Source organism: Medicago sativa, chromosome 7 (genome assembly GCF_051527215.1).
Source record: "Medicago sativa cultivar Bolivia chromosome 7, Bolivia_mono, whole genome shotgun sequence".
NCBI classification, from domain to species: domain Eukaryota; kingdom Viridiplantae; phylum Streptophyta; class Magnoliopsida; order Fabales; family Fabaceae; genus Medicago; species Medicago sativa.
Window position 1 is genome coordinate 64,091,779 of NC_140755.1, and position 20,971 is coordinate 64,112,749.

The 20,971-nt window shown below is 30.8% G+C and overlaps 2 protein-coding genes across 2 annotated transcripts; both read left to right on the forward strand.

Moving 5' to 3' along the window:
- Positions 1–1,105: 1,105 nt before the first annotated feature.
- Positions 1,106–10,709, forward strand: LOC146907623 (tropinone reductase homolog At5g06060-like). Its single transcript, XM_085728928.1, has 5 exons — positions 1,106–1,224; positions 1,328–1,535; positions 2,701–2,917; positions 3,043–3,155; positions 10,335–10,709. Exons 1-5 carry the CDS (start codon positions 1,133–1,135, stop codon positions 10,503–10,505), a joined length of 801 nt encoding a protein of 266 aa, XP_085585054.1. The 5' UTR covers positions 1,106–1,132; the 3' UTR covers positions 10,506–10,709.
- A 7,173-nt stretch (positions 10,710–17,882) lies between these two features.
- LOC146907624 (tropinone reductase 1-like) lies at positions 17,883–20,640 on the forward strand. The gene is made up of 5 exons (XM_085728927.1): positions 17,883–18,004; positions 18,108–18,315; positions 19,165–19,381; positions 19,486–19,598; positions 20,329–20,640. Exons 1-5 carry the CDS (start codon positions 17,913–17,915, stop codon positions 20,497–20,499), a joined length of 801 nt encoding a protein of 266 aa, XP_085585053.1. The 5' UTR covers positions 17,883–17,912; the 3' UTR covers positions 20,500–20,640.
- The last annotated feature ends 331 nt before the right edge of the window (positions 20,641–20,971 follow it).

The window sequence follows — 20,971 nt, forward strand, 5'->3', positions numbered from 1 at the left end:
CCCTACGCATGTTAACTCACGTTCGTGTTAATGGAAACGTGAGTTAACACACGTTGCGTGAGTTAACTCACGCTGCATGACTTAAGTCACGCAAAAAAAAAAAACACTAAAACCCAGCGTGAGTTAACTCACGCTGATTTTGTTTCATCCATGTTCCATATTTTCCACGCATGCACAAACTTCCACGAAACAAGACACAAAAGATGGCCTAGAAAGGGACATAAAATAAAATACCATTACTATACTAACAAACAAATTATAAAAAAACAAATATACAAAAGTTGAAGAAGATACACGACAAATTACAATTACAAATAAATATTATACTACTATTAATAATCATTGCCAATTTGTTAATTGTCATATTGTGTACACCCGATGGACTCGAGTGAAGGAAGTTGATGTTGCAACTTGCAAATGAGAGAGTTGACACAGTGGCACGTCAAAACCTTCAACCCAATTACAAAAAAACACAATATGAATGAAACAAAACTAGCGTGAGTTAACTTACGCCGGGTTTTAGTGTTTTTTTTTTTTGCGTAACTTAAGTCACGCAGTGAGTTAACTCATGCAAATTTAACACTAACATGAGTTAACTCACGTTGCGTGACTTAAATCACGCTACTCTTATAATTGACGTGAGTTAACTCACGCTACGTGAGTTAACGTGCGTAAGGTCATTTTGGACATTTACTTTGGAAATGAGCGAAACCATTTGGGGAAAGAGCAGGATTCTTTTTACATTGTACAAAATATCTATTTATGGGTGAACCTTTTTGTACTATCCAAAATGACGTGGTCTACATGCTTCACGTGGCTATTTCCACGAGTAATGCAAAGTGACTTCGGATGCTTAAGCTTGTACTCTACCTACATATATGTTTTCGACCACACAATTGTTACATCATGATAAAAAAAATCCAACATTGTTCTTCACGGGAAATATATCAACAAAGTACGAATTTGAATGATTAAGCTTGTACTCTATCTACCTACATATATGAATACAAAATCCAACAAGGTTCTTCACATGAGTTTTGTTTGTATCCAACTTTTTATCACATTATTTGTTCAAATATTTCAGCTATTTTTCAATTTCACAACCAAGTCACACTGATTAGGAAAAACAAATATGGCAGAAACAAAGTTGAGCAGCTTCAAAGATCAAAGATGGTCACTAAAAGGAATGACAGCTCTAGTAACTGGTGGAACCCGAGGCATAGGGTCAGTTCTCTAATGCAAATATCTTATCTCTAATGAGAACATGTAATGGAATTTATCATGTTAATTTTATTTTGTTTTGTTTCTTTTGTGAATAATCAATCAGGTATGCAATTGTGGAAGAGTTAGCAGAATTTGGGGCAAGTGTGCATATATGTGCACGAAATCAAGATGATATTAACAAATGTTTGGAAGAGTGGAAAGGCAAAGGATTTTGTGTGACAGGGTCAACTTGTGATTTATTATTTCGTGACCAACGTAAAAAGTTGATGGAAACTGTTGCATCGATCTTCGATGGAAAACTCAATATTCTAGTAAGATTCTCATCCGTCTCAGACTATTAAGTCCTTTTGGGAAAAAAATATCTTAAAGAGTCTTGTTAACCAGTGTCCTCAAGACATTGGTTAATGAATCTACAAATACTAAAAATTTTGTCTTAAAAATATAAGATGTTACTTTTAATCACGTAATGATTACATAACTTTTTCAAAAAAATTTACTTGTTTTGCATTCTTAATTAACCTATGCCCGAAGGGCATTTGTTAACATTATCCTATGTGAAATTATAAGCCGCTTTATAATTTCAATGAATCATTAAGATTATTTTTTCTATCATTAACTTTTTATTACTTTATCTATTTTCAATTCTGTAATTTAGTTTTCTCATACCATTTATTAAGAACAATTTTGTAAAATAACTCATAATATATTTTTGTCATTCAAAATTAATTGCGTTTCTTAATACGTGTAAAATACCTTAAACGTCATTTAGGACGGAGGGAGAATCATTTAAATTAAATTTTGAATATAATTAACATAAATTTAATTTAAAATATTTTGGTTTTTTTAGGGAATATATTTTAGTTTGTTGTCAACAGATTTATGTAATTAATTAAAGCCCATAAGACCATATTAATTTTAGATTAAATTTTGGTCTTAGGTAAAAGTCTGGATGGGTTAGCAATTTTGTTTATTATTTCCTTTTTATATATGAATTCAATGTCTCTTTCAATTTGGAAGTAAAATCAATCGATTTGGTCTTAGTAGAGACAATATTAATTTTAGGAGGAATGCTAGCGACACACATTCTAACACACACTTTTCAACACACTCTCTTTGATTCGTTAAAATTAACATGGATCCCAGTAAATCATGTGGGTCCCATATAATTTTGGTGGGTCCTATATGAATTTTAACCAATCAAAGAGAGTGTGTTGAAAAGTGTGTGTTAAAATATGTGCTGCTAGCATTTCTCTAATTTTAGATAAGATTGTATCAATATTTATTAGTAGATTATGAATCATTTTTACTAAGTAAAATTTAACATTTTTCAAGGCATAAACCAATTATATTAGTGACCTTTTAGCCTAAACCAAAATTGCAACTCAAAAGAAAGACAAGCAAATAAATTCTTCTATGTTTTTAGTTAATTATATTGATTATGTATATTTATTTGATGAGTGAATTTCTCACTGTTAGGTAAACAATGCTGGGACATTTACTCCTAAACCCATCATAGATAATACTGATGAAGATATAACAACTACAATTGGTACCAATTTTGTGTCTGGTTACCATTTGTGTCAACTTGCACACCCTCTTCTAAAACAATCTGGATATGGAAGCATTGTATTCATATCCTCAATTGCAGGACTCAAAGCCTGGCCTTTTAATTCTGTCTATGCAGCCTCTAAAGGTAATTTAATTATATATATCTTCATATTATTTTTTTGAGATGAATTATGTATCTTCATACATAGAACTGAATTGCAGAAAATAATTAATTAGTATTTTCAAATTGATAAAAGTCTATTTATGTAGGAGCCATGAATCAATGCGCCAAGAACTTAGCATTGGAATGGGCAAAGGATAATATTCGTGCTAATGTTGTGGCACCTGGAGCTGTGATGACCATACTTTTCGAGAATGCTGCGGTAAGATTTATTCATTAAAATTTATTTATATCCATGCTAGGTAAACATTTATTTGAAAAATGCTAGAAATACACCCTATAACACATGCATTTTGACACACTTTTATGAGTTTCATCAATCTATGTAGGTCTTGTATACCCATATGAATGATTGTGGGTACCAAAAAGAAAAGTGTTAATTTTAAAGTAGGTTTGTTGAGAGGCTTTCCTTTCCGAGCTTGCTAAGGTAAACTTCTTAACAAACCGGGTAGAGTCACTCTTGCTAAGGTAATTTTGGCATCTAAACCTACTTATGACGTAGGAAAAAAATGTGAGTGTTCGAGACGTAGGAAAAAAATGTGATAAGTTTCATCTGGCATGGTTAGTTGGAGTAAAATAATCAAGCCCTAGAAATTGGGTGGCTTAGGGATTCGACCTTCACGTCTTCAGAATACATTTTTGTTGGGTAAACTTTTTTGGAATATATTACATTCTGAAAATAATTTATGCATACCACTTCTTGAGATTAAATATCTTGTTGTGAATTCATGTCAAAACTCATAGCAATACTTTGATGTATCGAGCAAAATTAGCAGAAATCGAAACCAAAGTGACTAAACAAAGCAAAAATAATAAAACAAGATAAATGAGAAGAATGAAACACGACACTATATGTTCACCCAGTTCGACCCAAAACTAACTTACGTCTGGATCAAAGAGATCTCTCCAATTCATTATCAACCAGTTCTTCACAAAGAGATACAAAGGTTACAAGAAATTAGCCTTCAACAAGTTCTCCAAGAAAAAACCCTAATTTTTAGCCTTTTCTGAATCTCTTCATGTGGACAAGAGACTCGATGATATACCTCAAGGTGTTAACCAAGTGTTTCCCAACCGTTGTTTCTTACCCAAAAGGAACCAACCTTTAACCTTTGATCTCATAAGGATTCCTGTTTTGGTAAACATTAGTTTGCCTCACTTTTACCTCACTTCAACCAACACCAACTTCACCTTGATTAAAAATGGTACATCTATATCCATTTTCATACTCCGCATTATCTTTAAATAGACAGTTATGTCACTTTAACCATTAACCACCTTTTTGACCTTGCATCCAACAACAGTTTGTAGTCCCATAAGATTATACTTTGACCTTGCATCCAACAACAATACTTGAATATTTTTTCCCTACTACCTTATGACATTTAGGTAGCTCCAGAAGTTCCACCATAACCTCTTTAGTCCCTGGAGAGGTCATGTTCGTCTTTCTAAGGATCCCCTTGCCTCCAATCACCCTTGGACTTTTAGCTAATCGCACAAGTCATTCCATAACTTCTTTAACCCACCCCCCATAATGTGTATCTTTGTTCTCTTGAAGAATACATTTCTCTCCTTTAGAGCATGGCACTCACAATCTCTATAGTTGTACCACTTTAGTGCTATTATTAGTTTCCACCTAGTCCCACTAGTGAAAGACTCCACCTCAAGATGAACTTTATGCACCTTAACTTTCAAATGCATACATTCATTATGTCTTTCACCTTGTATCCTCCACCTCTAAGATTGACCACGATTGTTCTTACCTTCGTCTTTCTAGACTAACATTTAGTATTTTCTCTAGACAAGTACCCCTTCTACATGAAGGTCAACTTGCAAGTTTCTTCGTTTCCAAGGTGAGATTATCTACCTTCTTAGTCCTCCCTACAAGACACCGCCAAAGTACTTGCATCCTCATAGTCCTCTAAGATGATGACAAATATAGCAGAATCATCATTGCCCACTAACTCGGAACGACCCCTCTTAAAGTGACCGATCTTATGACACTTAAAGCGCTTGTCCTTTAACTTGTCACAAACCTTTGAGTTCGCGTGGTTTCCTATACTCCCACATCTTCCTCTTAAGACACTCAAACCTTCACCAATATCGTCAACCTTCAAGTTGTTGAACTTGGTTAACTCCTTCATTCTCAACGTAGTTTGGACTTCCTCCAAGGCGACGGTGCCTTTTTTACGATAAACCATGGTATCCTTGAATTGACCTAAGGAATGAACACAACAAGTGTAAATATTTTTCTTCATATTCAAATTTCACTTCAATGTTCACCAAATTATTAAGGATTTTGTTAAAACTCCCTCAATCACTCTGTGATGGTTTTTGACTCCACCATTCTAAGTGAGTAGAGTTTCTGTTATAATAATTGCCTATTAGCCAAAGACTTGTTCATATACAACGGCTTCAACTTTTCCCATATCGTCATCGCGGTTTTCTGCTTTGCAATTTCTCTCAAAGCTGTATCTTTGAGGCACAAGACAATAACATTCTTAGCCTTATCAACCATCTCAGTCTTGTTTTCTTGTGACATAGTAGCTGGAAATGCAGCCTCGCCCTTTAGTTCCTCTAAACACATTTGTTTAATCAGTATGACATGCATCTTCACCTTCCAAAACCCGAAGTCGTTGTCTACGTTGAATTTCTAGATATCCAACTTGGTACCCACGGTGCTCGTCTAATAATTTGTTTCGACTGCCTCACCGTAGGCACCAATTGTTTCGAGTTCGTATCAAAACTCACACAAATACTTTGATATGTGGAGTAAAATTAGATGCAACCAAAACCAAAGTGAAACAAACATAAACAAAAAAAAATGTAAAGGAGAAGAATGAGAACACGACGATATTGTTTACCCAATTAGGCCCATATTTGACATACGTCTAAAGGAGAGAGATCTCTCTAATTTACTATCAATGAGTTCTTTACAAAGAGATACACCATTTATAAGAAATTAGCCTTCAAAATGTTCTCTAAGAACAACCCTAATTTCTACCCTTTTCCCGAATGATTTATCCCCTAAGGTGTTTCCCAACCCTAGTTTCTATCCCAAGAGGAACCAACCGATAGCCTTTGATTTCTTAAAGATTCTCTATTTTGGTAAACCCTGTTTTACCTCACTTTCACCTCTTGCTTAAAAACAAAAGAAGAACTCTACATATATAGACTTATCCTCCTTATTTATTTTTTAATTCTAAGCGATTTAGGACTTCTCAGATATGTGTTTTTTCAACAAACACCAACATATTGGAAGGAAAATAGTTTATTTTTTGACGAAGAGATCATTAGATCACCCACTTGGTAGACTATTCTTAAAACTATGGCTATTATAGAAGATGAGTTTGTTTTCAAGGTGGGAGATTGTGATACAAATATGTGATTCAAACCATGGTTATCAAAGAATCATATAATATATATGGTTCCAAATATTGCCCACAATGAGATTGGTTTGAAGGTTAGAGATGTTTGGGGTCAATGATAGGTGCAATAATACCACTCATTTTCCTACTCAAACCATATTGGTTGAGGATTTGAACCCAACTATGCTTTCTCCCATTGAAGATACATGGGTTAGAATTTCTGACCTGAATGTTAATATACTACATAAATAGTTGTTTTTGGCTTCTCTCTTAGGCACACCTTTCATAAGATCTCTCTTTCCCTTACAAATTAATAATGAAAGGAAAGAGAGACCAACAAAAAAACACGAAGGTACAAGTTAGGAAAAATGCTTCTTTTCATTTAGACAAAAAAAAAATCAATATCAACTAGCGTAAACCAATTTAAAGTAAGGTATAGTTTAATAAATTTCATTTAATTTTATTATTCCATAAAAAACATCCAACAAATGTTTCCTAATTTTTCGGAAAATTACTAAATTATCCTTCAAACTATTTGTAATAAAATAAAAGTGGGTCTAAGTTAGCAAATTGGTGCAAGTTAACAAATATGTTTTAATGAAAAACATTAAAGTAACCCTCAAGCTTTTAGTTTTAAATAATAAAGATGAAGAATCTTTTTGTCTGAATGAAAAGGTAGGAAAAATTACTAAACTATCCCTCAAGCTATTTGTAATAAATTAAAAGTGAGTTTAAGTCAGCAAATTGATTCAAGTAAACAAATATGTTTTAATGATAATAACTAAAGTAACCCGCAAGCTTTTAGTTTTAAATAATAAAGATGAAGGGTATTTTTGTCCAAATAAAAACGTGCACTTTTGTTAACTTGGACCTTCATGTTTTTTTGTTGGTCTAAGATAGCCTATTGTGTAGAAATTTACTTTTTAAGTTGAATAAATAGGAAATAAGGAGTTTAAACTAAGACCCTTGCATATTATAACGTCCCTATCAACCGATTTAATAGTTCCAAAATATATGAATACAAATATTAATTGACTTTAATAATTTTTTTAAGAAATTTAAAAATTATAAACATTAATTAATAAATCTCTTATTATTACTAGCGAAGAGACAGGCACTCACGTGTCCGTCTTTCCGCTCTTTTTATTGCACTAACGTTTAAAAAATATGAACGGTGTTTTTTTATAAAATTTTAATTTTGATTAAAATTAAAAATGTTAATGTTTTTGCTTTCAAATTATAACAAATCAAACTAACCATGATTATCGATTTCAATGAAACCAACAATATAACAAAAAAATATTATCTAAATTCTCTTTTTTTTAATGACACCAACAACAATATTTATTATAGAAAAAATTGTTATTTAAGGGTATAATCTTTATTATAGAAAAAGTTGATGTTTAAGGGTATAATTGGAATAATGAAAAAGGGTATAATCTTTATTATAGAAAAAGTTGATGTTTAAGGGTATAATTGGAATAATGATAATTGGAATAATGAAAAACTAAGTATAAACACACAATACACTCATCTAGTTTGTTACACTTTTTTTTGTGGTGTACGGGGTTCGAACCTCGGACCTTGCATATATTATGCATTGTTCTTACCAACTGAATTAAGCTCACACGGACATTTGTGTTTGTTACAAATTTTTTTATTATTTAAAGTTATTATTAACTATTTGTTACATGTGTTATTTGTATTGAAAATTGGGGGCATTTTTGGAAAGAAAAATCCAGTTCAAAAGAGCTGAAAGGGGTAGTTTTCTTTTTGTATGGCATAGAATAAATATAGTATAGATATCCTTTAAAATGAATCACTTATATTATTTAAGTTACGTAGCACCAAAATTTAATTATTGTTGAAATTTTATGCAACAATTATAAACGTCCCCCTTAATTATAAATATGGCAACAACTCAAAATCGTTGCTAGAAATAGCTAGGGGGGCGTTTATTAAATATTGCTGAAACAATGGCATAGGAACGCTTGGAAACTGTCCCCATAGAGGTTTTAGGGGATGTTTTAAAGGGGTTGCAAAAACAATGCTGGCAACAACCATAAAACATCACTAGAGCTAATTTTAGGCAACAATTTTTGCATGTTGCGTAAAAAAGTGTTGCTAGAGACAATAAATGGTGTAGTGTCTAGAGGGTATGAGCGAGGCTCAAGAAGATAGATCGAGCTGGATTTGGAAGTTCCCAATTTTGGCCAACATTCAATTTTTCATTTGGCGAATTTGTCATAAGTCTATCCTTAATTACTAGAAATTTTTTGAGTCATAGGGGAATCTAGGTGGATACCTCTTGCTTATGTTGTAGAAATGAGGATGAGTCCATCGTGCATTGCCTAGTTTGCTGCCCTCATGTACCTTTTGTTTGTTGTGGACGTGGGTTCCCATATGTGCTCACTCTTTTCTTGAATATTGTCTTAGATAACCTACCTAAAGTAATGCACACTTTGGTGAAGGTTCTAGTTATTATTTTCCCTTTGATCATGTGGAATATTCGGTGCTCTGGAAACAAACTTATTTTAGAAGATCAACAATATGTGGCAAGTTCGATAATAGCCACATCATTTGCACAACAACAAGAAGTTGCTTGACAAGCTTTTCGTCTTATGACTTAACCCGATGCTCCTGAACTATCTCGTCAGTGGCGAATCTTGAGATTTTCATTGGGGATGCCATATATTTTTGGAATATATATTAAACAATTTCAAAGAATTAACAAGATTATGGATTGGTGTAGTGGTTCATTTGCATAAATATAACATGATTGATGGTGGTTCAAGTTTCCACGAGAACATTTTTTTGAACAAAATATTATTAATACAAATATTATTAATACAATAGAAATAATAAAAGAGAGTGTGGAAGGATCGAACCCATGCCCACTAAGAAACTTGAAGACTTTCTATCCACTGCAACAAGCAAACATCAATTTAATAATACACCTAACATTGTATATATAATAAACCTGGAGGTGTAGTGGCACCTATGGGTCTCATGGCAACATGGTGGCGTGGAGACTATGATACTTAATGTAGAAGGTAGAGCTCTTACAAACCCAAGAAAAGCCGAGTTTGGAGGTTTGGTAAGGAACCATGAAGGATCCTTTCAATTATCCTTTTATAGTAGTGTCAGAATATCTAATGTGCTTCATGGTGAGAAAAAATCCCTTCTGCTTGATATTAAACTTTGTTGGCAGACAAGTTTCAAGAAACTTTTATGTTTTTCAGACCCCCTTAATGTTATTAAGTTGTTAACTATGGGTACAAATAGATTCCACCCTTATGCTAACCTTGTAGGACCATTGTGAAATATTGGCGCATTACTTATGTCATACTCTTTGAGAAGGAAACTATTATGCTGATATTCTAGCTAAACTGAAAGCTAACGGCTTAGATCTTTTGATTGTTGTGCACGAACTCCTTTTATGCCTTTCCTATGCTCTATTAGCATATGCTCTAGGAGTCTCCTTCATAAGGAAATAGTCTAGTCTTTTTCACTTTTTATTTTTTCTTTATAATTAGCTCATGTAAAAAAAATAAAAAAATAAAAACTTCTTGGTCGATGCGTTGACTATAAATTTTGAGAAAAACTTGAAGCTAAATTGGCACCAGTCAAAACGGGTTTTCATTCTCAAACTCAAAATAGATTGGTTGTGTTGTGAAGCCTAATTTAAACTTATGCAGATGAATTCATTTTAAATAAACCATAATATATTACATCTAGTATTATATTTGTTTCTAATATTATCTTGGGGTTTTGCTAGAAGCCACCCATGAAGGTGTCTTTTAGCAAGCCCCACCTCAAGGTGTGATTTCCACTTTTTAGTTATAACTTTGCTAAAAGACACCTTCATAAAAATTAGTTGGTGTCTTTTAACAAATGCTCATAGAATAACTTGCTAAAAGACACCTTCATAAAAGGTGTCTTCTAGCAAAACCCATTATCTTGTATGTATTTTGTTATGATTGTGCCATAATGTTTATAATCTCTTGTTATAGAAATTAACTAGCACAATGGATAATGTTGTCGAGGATATGGTGTCTCTAACACCTAGTGGTCGGATTGGAGAACCTAAGGATATATCAGCATTGGCTGCTTTTCTTTGTCTTCCAGCTGCATCACACATCACTGGACAAATTATAGCTGCAGATGGAGGCTTCACTATTTAAGCTTAATATTTTAAAACTATTAGTAATTTCTTTAAAACAAGTTGAAACGTTCAAGTGGTTATTATCTTTGTTTCAATAAGTTATGTATTTTTTTCCTTCGATTTAGGATATAAGTCATGCTATTATTTATGATTTATTTTATTTGTTGCCTTGGATGAATGCACGTATATCTAAATGAGAAGAAGTTTAATTCTTCTTATGTCACATGAATTTATCTTATTTTTATAGTAACAAATAAGTACTCACCGTTCCTTTCAAAAAAAAAATAAGTACTGACCGCAACTAATTTATATTTTGAATATTGATCGCATTCATAGAAATAAAATGGTTATGATGTCTTGCTTTTCGCCACTGCTCGTTGACTTTTCTCTAATTAGTGTTTGTTTATGATATAAGAGTGAGAAGCGAACTCTAATTATTGTTTGTGTAAGATAAGAAGGAGAAGCGAAAGAAGATAACAATTAACAACTACTCGCCGTCCCATATTAAGTGACACAGTTGAACTTGTCACACATACCAATGCACAATTTTGATCTTAAATAACTTTACTAATCTATTAGACAAAAGTATGTAGTTAATCCTTGTAATTTAGCAAGTTTTGGTTTTTGTCCTTCTATCTTTTTTTTGTTTGAAAACATCCATGAAAGATCAAATGTTTTTGGTTTAGGTCCATGGCATCGAAGTCGGTTAAAAAAATGTATATGTGACAAACAGAGGCTGACGTGCATGGTTTCATGTGACATGGCAAACGAAAGACAGGTGACAAAGGAGATGACGAGTCAATAAGTGAGAGGGACAAAAAAAAAACATCGACAAGTGACCAAATCCAAAAACAGTTGAAATCAACAAAATCTTCATATTCTTATTCTCTCTCTTCTTCCATATTCATCTCACGCCTTCCTGTATTCTTATACCCATATCCACCATTTAAGTTAACCATGTATTCAGTATTAGTTGCTTACTCCAACTTAATAGCTTAATAATGTTAAAGATTTAGAAACCAAAAAAGGTTAAAGATTTAGAAACAAACAAAAAATAATAACAAAAGAAAATGATTTGCTCTCGAAACCTTAACAACTTGTTGCATCTAACTTTAAGTTTATCAACATTGTGGAAAGAAAGTGCTTCAAATGCCACATTAAACCACATCGAAGCACAAAAACCATTTGAATTTATAAACATGATTCCTATAGTACATATCCAATTATAGCCAACAAAATCTTTATTTTATTCATCCCATTATGACTACAAGTATGGAATCAAACAAATTCCATTCCTGCAACAACATTAGCTTCGTTTCATCTTCATAAGCAATCTACGACGAATTTGGTGCCCTGATTTGTGTTCCACCTTCAAAGTAATGAAATTAACATCTAAATTACCAGAATTATTAATATACGCCTAATTATTCATCAAAATCTCAATATGAACATTTAATATATCATATCTCCTTTCCTAAAAATCCTCTTGTTTCTTAAACGAGACCCTTCTTCTTCTCAATGAAACATCCTGGTACTAGCACCATATTATCTTACAAAAGAATCATTTCATGGTTTTTTTTAGTAAAAAACATTTAATCATTTCATGGTTGTTAATTTTTTTTATGTTTGTATCACTTCGTGTGCTTTATTAATTTCAATGTATATTATCCTGTCTAATTTTTTTTTTTGTAATAAACCTTGAATCTGAGTTTTTTTTATTTAATCATTTCATGGTTGTTAAATTGTTTTATGTTTGTATCACATCGTGTGCTTTATTATTTTCAATGCATATTATCCTTTCTAATTTTTGTTTTTAGATAAACCTTGAATCTGAGTTTCTTTTAGTCAACATGCCGTGTTGTTAAATTTCATGGTTGTTGAACTTCATGGTTGTTAAATTGTTTAATGTTTAACACATCGTGTGTCACAATTTAGTAATCTAACTATTTTATTCAATGAACATAAAATTTTAAATTTTACTTATAATAGTGACCGAAGGGTGTAACTAATATGAAAGTTCTTATCTTAGTTGTTACATTACATTGCATTTTCTTCTTTCATTTTTGGTTACAGTATATCTTCATCTTCAACTTTGTGTACTTTATGCCACTTTGAACAGGCTTGATTTCTTAGGATTCTTAATCAATAACTTGAAAAGTTTAATGGTTTCTATATTGATAAAGAAGAGTTTTTTATTCAATTTTAGGTTTTTCACTGTTTTTTTTTGTGCTACTCATGAAAAATAGAAAACCCTTTTTCTAATTCAATTTTGTCTCAGAAATCATATTTTGTTATGTCTTTATAACTTGTTTATATATAAAAAATTACCCGTACGATTTTAGCTTTGAGAAAAAATTCAATTTTATCAAGTTTAGAAAGATAGATATGGCAATGCAAAACAAAAGTGTTTTCTATTTTTCTTCCTCCTATTTTTTACCAGAGTATTTTAAAACCTTATATTGGTTGAAGGTTCTACTTAGTAACACGTGTTATGATAAACTTTCTTTACATTGTTAATTTTTTTTTTGCACACACACACACACACATTCTTTTTGCTTACTTTTGAACTCTTTAACTTACGAGAAAATGTCCAATATCTGATATTATTGTTACATTAAATCTCCATTCGATATCTTCAATCAATTGTTACAATCTTTTTGTTGGTGCTTTTATTTGTTGATGTTAATTGTTTGAGCTTGTTTAGATTTCTTACGTGTTTATCATGTTCATGTTAATCCTAGCTTAACTATTGATTATAATATTTTTTACTTTCTAAACCAATTTAGCTTAACTATTTATGGGCATGTTAATATGAGATTTATAAGCTAAATATGTTACAATACCTACCTGAACATAAGTATTTAACTTTCTTAACCTATTATGTTTCCTTTCTTTACCTTTTCAGCCTATGAGAAGGAAAGGATGGAGAATACCGGTTTTTGCAGCAATGCCGATGGATGATGTGCTTCTTGCATGTATAAATATGAAGAGGAAGAAAATGAACATGCAAAACCCTGGCAACAGAACATTAAGCAATTGAAGAAATTACTTTTAAGTTTTATTTGTATGTGTTTATAATTTTCAGATATGTTTGAAGATTCTTACTTTTTTAATTAATTCTTATTGTATTTGCTCTCTATTTTAGCTTTAATAAGATTAAATCGCCCAAAACGTTGACTGCTCTAGGGCTAATGCAAATGATTTGTGGTCGGTTGATACTTATGTTGAAAAGCTCCATTGGAAAGACTTTGTTGTAGGCAATGTTTGCAAGGAAGATGTTGTTGGGTGGGATCCCCTAAGAAGATACGACAACATGTCTGACCATCTGTTGGACGCTTTTAAGAGATGTACTCAAGTATTTTCAAGGGTTTGTGATATTATGATATGTTTACACTAGCCTCAACTCAAGGACAAAAGACAGTGTATTTGTTTGTTGGAACAAATATGATGTGCTTACTGAAGGACAAAAGACAGTGTGCTCGACTGTTCGTGATATTACAAGATGTTTACACTAGCCTTAACTCAACTCACGAACTTTTACTTGACAGTGTGCTTGACTGTTTTTATTATTTTACTATTTACTATTATAACATTTTTGTTTCCACGTATGTGTGGAGTTAGACTCACGTTTACTCAACTTTACTAGTTGTAACTTTTGTACCACTGTGTCGTGTGTTCCTACCGTGTTTTTCAAGTTTACCAAATATACACTAAATTTCATACTTATTGAACATATTGTGAGTTTGAGTTTAATATTTTATGAGCATATTGATAATAAACAAATTTAACTTATTTAGCATAATCGAGCACAATAGTAAGATGTGATTGTAACTTACAAGATAAGAAGTAATCGATTAATTTAATGATGAATGATGAGAAACTTATCCCTCATTATCAATTTCATTTTTCAAGTGTTTGCTAAAATCATAATTGATGACAACATGTAACAATTATGGGGCTATCCTAGTGCTTTCTTCAATCCATCTTTTATTGTCTTGAAAATAATTCCAAGACATCATAAATAATTTTATTTATGATTGTTAATTTGTTTTGAAGTTATCATTTAACAAGAGACCTGCAACAATTTTAGTTAAATCAATGGACAACATATATAAATAACATAGAAAAAAATAACACACAATTCCAATTAATAACATTTCGTGTAACATTGTACATTGAGATAATATAATTAAATCAGATCAACAAGCATAAACATGACAAATTAGTGATATTAATTAGTTTGATATTAATTTTTTTTGCTAATGGTTTGTAAATAATTTTGCCACCTATATTTAAGTATTAATTTTTAGAGTTGGTTAAGTGTTAGTTAAATAATTAGTAGTTAGTTGAGTTAATTACTTACATAGTTAGTGTAATTGTTGAACTCTAAATAATCACTATCTTTTATCAATTAAATATGCTTACTAATGATACTTTTAACTCATGAGCTTGACTGTGTTTTCATTCTATTATAATATGTGCATGATCTATGGCACTATGATCCTGTCATTCTATACACAACCATTTGAGCGCAAAGCCACTACGTGATAAGTTACAAGACAACGTGTTTTAAGATTATGGTATTTTAACTCTTTTGCAAAAAAGATATGAAATGTTGACAAATAAAAGTGAAATAAATATTTCTGAAGAAATGATTTGAGATCTAAAAGTGCGTTGTTGTAAAGTGTCAGAGATATATTGCTCTATCCATCATACCTGATTCTTGAAACCTGGCACCAGTAAATACAAAAATTAACAAGTAAATATATTTTTTGATGGAGAGTTTTCTATGAATGGATAGGGACAAAACCTCTATAAGAAAGCAACTATCATATAGGTCATATCTATATCTATATTCTATACATTTTGACATAAATTTATAATTGTTTTACACAAGATAAACGTCAAGGTGTAATTGTAACTATAGTTTTAATCTTTATCCTCTTTTTCTTACTATTGTTCTAATTTTTTCTCTTTTTTGTATTTTAATTATTATTTTGAAGATAAATTCTTATTACTTTTTGATACAGTTACTTTATTCATTTTTACTTCATAATTTGTTACATGTTACCTGACCAATACCATCACTTCCCCAGATACACACACACACACACACACACACACACACACACACACACACATATATATATGAACACACATTTTTATTGACATTCTTCTGTTTTTTGCATTTGAACTCTTCAACTTCTGGAAAAAAAATGTCCAATATTTGAGGTGGTTGTTACATTAAATTTTCATCTTCATCTTTCGTCAATTCTTACATTTTTTCTCTTCTTTTTTCTGTTGATGTTAATTATGTGAACATGTTTAGATTTGAAGGTCATGATGTTCATCATGTTCGCGTTCATGTTCATGTTCATCATCTCCATGTTCATATTCATCTTAACTTAACTATTTGCAAGGTTCTTGTCTTGGTTGATATATTACATTGCATTTTCTTCTTTTATTTTTGGGTAGATTACATATTGTTATTACTTGTTCATACAGTTACTTTATTCATTTTTACTTCATAATTTGCTACATGTTACCTCACCAATACCATCAATTTCCCCTATATATATTATTACTTCAACGCACATTCATATTCACATTTTTCTGTTTTTGGTTTTTGAACTCTTCAACATCTGGAAAAAAAAATCCAATATTTAGGATGGTTGTTACATTAAATAAAAACATGATAGAATTTTTTTTCCCCATATTTAATTAATATACTTATGAGCAGTGTAAAGATTTTTTTACATCATCAATCAGTTATAACAAGCATGAAATGAAATATATGCAAATAGTAAAATAAAAGTTGGTAACCATAACATAAACATATTCTCCTAAACATAACAATTAGTCAAACACACTCTCTATCCTTCAGTCAAGCACTCCATACCTGTCCCAACAGTCAAAAGAAGATAAATGAGTAAATGAAATCATCAAATCAAATCATATCAGAAGAAAGAAAGTGCAGATATACTACTGTCATTATGGTAACAAAAAACCCTTACAACAACGACAAGAATACTAAGAGTCCAACAACCTAAACAAAACCTCAACCTCAAATCTAGAACATTATATCAAACAATGGAGTAAATGATAATATTATATTAAACAATGTTATATAATCATAACAAAGCATAACAGAGAAAAAATTGTAGATATTAAATAGTTTCAGGTTTGATGACATTTGATGAAGTTAAAACAACTATGATAAAAAAAAATCAATAATGCATTGAACAAAAATACTTAGAATGACATTAAACAAAATAAGCATGGATGAGATTGGCAAGTCTAAATATAAAATGGAGTAAATGATGGTAAATACCAAGCTATGTTATATAATCATAACAGAAAAATTATAGAGAGATAAATAGTATGAGGTTTGATGACATTTAACAACTAACAAACCAACAAACTAGTAAAACTGATTAACTGTCAATATAGAAAGTTATGAACTCAAATTTTAAACTTCAACTCTTCTTACTTTCACTATAAGCAACCTATTATAGAGAAATGATATTTGTACAACCATTTTGTGACAACCTTTTGACAACTTTCTCTCATACTCAGATTATGATCTTATTCTCTCTTTTCATTTTTCTCTCTATTGGTTTTGACCAATAAGAAGAGTGAGAAAGAAAGCTGTTGTGAAAGTTGTCATAAATGGTTGTACAAATATCACTACTCCCTATTATAATTGACTAAAATGAATTACAACTCACAACAAAGTCGTGGATGACACCATAGATTTGGTCAATTTATAAACTAATGAACAATAGGGTAAGTGAAAAAAATCGACGCAATCGAGTAAGTCTTATTTTAGCATAACCTAGGTACTTGTATAGTAATTAAAATGTACACTATACTCAAAATGTTACTAAATTAATCCTTATAGTGTGTTAGTCTTTTTATTTGATTAAATAATATGTGAATCTAGCTACTAGGTTACTTGACGAAAATATATTATTAAATCAACCGACTTAATTGAGTTGAAAGAGTTTGTTTTATATATGAACCTCGTTGAAAGACTTTTACTATTTTTGGTAAACTTTAATTAAATAAAATCTCTTTTGAATTATTTTAAAATTTACTTTTTATTAAAAATGATAATAGTCCACTTTTAAACTTTTCGGACGTCTCTCTCAAAAAAAAAAAAAAAAAACTTTTCGGACGTCGATATTAGACAAACAAGTTTTTGTACTGGTTTTATGATAACAATATCCAGCAATATTCTTCACATGAAATATATCAACAACGTATGAATTTTGATGAGTAAGATTGAATTCTATCTTCATATGTATTTATTTCCAACCACACAATCATAACTTTGAATTTTGTTTGTATCCAACTTTTTATTTGTTCAAATATTTCAGCTATTTTTCAAATTCACAACCAAGTCACACTGACTAGGAACAAAAATATGGCAGAAACAAAGTTGAGCAGCTTCAAAGATCAAAGATGGTCACTCCAAGGAATGACAGCTCTAGTAACTGGTGGAACCCGAGGCATAGGGTCAGTTCTCTAATGCAAATATCTTATCTCTAATGAGAACTTGTAATGGAATTTATCATGTTAATTTTATTTTGTTTTGTTTCTTTTGTGAATAATCAATCAGGTATGCAATTGTGGAAGAGTTAGCAGAATTTGGAGCAAGTGTGCATATATGTTCACGAAATCAAGAAGATATTAACAAATGTTTGAAAGAATGGAAAGGCAAAGGATTTTGTGTAACAGGGTCAACTTGTGATTTATTATTGCGTGACCAACGTGAAAAATTGATGGAAACAGTAGCTTCAATCTTTCAAGGAGAACTCAATATTCTAGTAAGATTTAATCATTCAAATTTGATTTTGGAAACAAATTAAAATAAATTCATTTTCAGTTTTGTAGTCAAGAGATTTATACAATCAAAACAAAGCAGGGGCCAGCTTTTGGATGTCTAAGATGAAGTTTAAATTTTTAAAAACCCACAATGGTATTTTATTAAAGTTTTTTTGAAAGGTTTTTTTATTAAAGTTATTAAGTTTCGGTTTAAATTATTTGTAACCTTTTTTTTCTTTGTCTAATTAACTAGCTTAGTGGCCGGAAAATCAACCCTTAAAGGTGAATAAACGGGAAGTCGTGAGTTCGAACTCTGACCAATGCATATTACAATGTATTGTCTATTGTCTTTATCGATTGAGTTATGCTTACATATTATTTGTGACGTTTTAAATCGCAGAATTATTTTTTTAAGTATCAAGTTTGTTTAATATTTCTTTTCCATTTTATAATAAAGTCAACTGATTTAGTTTTGTTGAGACATGGCTTCTTATCAAGTGCCCTAAGAGCACTTGTTAGCATTTCTTTTAAATAAATTTTTATTAACTTTTACATTTTGAAAACAGTAGAATATGAATTATTCCTACTATCCTCTAAAAAAAAATCTTGCTAACTAAATTTTTTATATTTTTGGTGGTCTAAAGCAAATGTAACAAAAAAAACATATTTTTGGTGCTCTTTTTAATTGTACCATTGGGCCAGCCCCGTCAAAAAGTTGCAACTTGCGTTAACAAAATTCTATGTACAAGCTACAAATTGCAACTCAAAAGAAAGACAAGCAAATAAATTTTTTAGATTTTTTTAATTGACTATGTATGTTTATTTGATGATTGAATTTCTCAAACTGTTAGGTAAACAATGCTGGGATATTTGCTCCTAAACCCATCTTAGATAATACTGATGAAGATATAACAACTACAATTGGTACCAATTTTGTGTCTGGTTACCATTTGTGCCAACTTGCACACCCTTTTTTAAAAGCATCTCGATATGGAAGCATAGTATACATATCCTCAATTTCAGGTCTCAAGGCTTTGCCTTTTGTTTCTGTTTACGCAGCCTCTAAAGGTAATTTTAATTATATATCTTCATATTATACCCTTTAACTTGGAACTTTGCAGAAGATAATTAGTATTCTCAATATGATAAAATTGCTATTTCTATCTATGTAGGAGCCATGAATCAATGCACCAAGAACTTAGCATTGGAATGGGCAAAGGATAATATTCGTGCTAATGTTGTGGCACCTGGACCTGTGATGACCTTACTTTTGGAGACTACTATGGTATGATTTATTCATGATAGCAATTTACTTAAATTATTGCCTCTTCACTTAGCGTCCGTCGGTTATAGCTTTTTTAAAAAAAGAAATTCCTTAAAAAAAATCACTTTTAAGAGTATTGCATTTGTTTGTTACAGTTTAAAAAAATAAAATAATCTAAAAACAGCTTTAAATGAAAAGTTGTTAAGAGTAGTTTCTCAAAAAATATATTTTTTTTGTAGAGGAGAGAGAAAATATGATTCAAAAGATTGAACTAATTTTGCAACAAAAAATCTTTTTTATATAGTTGTATCCAAAAAAACTAAATTACCTATTTTAAAAAATAATTTTTATTACGTTAAACAAACGCAAAAGGAAAAATAGATTCTGATTTTTCATAAAAATCTCCAAACATAATTTCTAAATTATGTTATGTGAAAATCACTTTTACTTTAATATGTAACAAACATGCTCTTGGTGTGGCAAAGGACAAACCAAGTGTTCACGTATTGAGAAGGGAGTAGATAATAATATCACAATATTGAGAATAAAATAAAATTAAATAAATATATGTATATAAATAAACAAAATATTTCTCTTAAAAAAATTAGTCGGGTCATAATTTGCTTATGTTAATATTGTTTTATGCTTTTGCTAAATTGCCATGCCTAATTTGGCCTAATTTGAACTTTTGTATCCTTTTATGCTTTAGCTATAATGCTTATAATCACTATTATAATTTCTCTTTTTATAGAAATTAGATGCCGGAGTGGATAATGCTATCAAGGATATAGTGTCTCAAACACCTAGTGGTCGGATTGGAGAACCTAAAGATATATCAGCATTGGTTGCTTTTCTTTGTCTTCCAGCTTCTTCACACATAACCGGACAAATTATAGCAGCAGATGGAGGCTTCACTATTTAAGATTAAAAGTTTAAAATTATTACTAATTTTTTGAAAACAACTTAAACATCAATTGCTATTATCTTTGTTGCGATAAGTTTTGTATTTTTCTTTTCAAAGAGTTTAGGATTTTAGTCATGCTTTTATTTATGCTTTCTCTTATTTATGTGTTCTCCTATTTGTTGCGGACTGATGCATGTATGTTTAATGTTTGGTGATGGTCGAATTTAGGTAACTGTACTAAATCGGTTATCAAGTAATAAAGTGTAAGTAGAGTATCGTATCCACATAGATTGTTGTTCCAAGTAGAAAATTCACTTTACTTATCTGGGAACAAGAAAATAAATAAAACAATTAAAATAAAAGATAAAAGGTATATGAGTTTTTTCAATTTAGTCTGTTTGCATAGAGCAAAAGTTTAGAAGTAACATGTTTTTAGAAGTAACATGTTTTTATTGCAGAATGTTATTGGTGGTTAGGATTCTTAGAATCC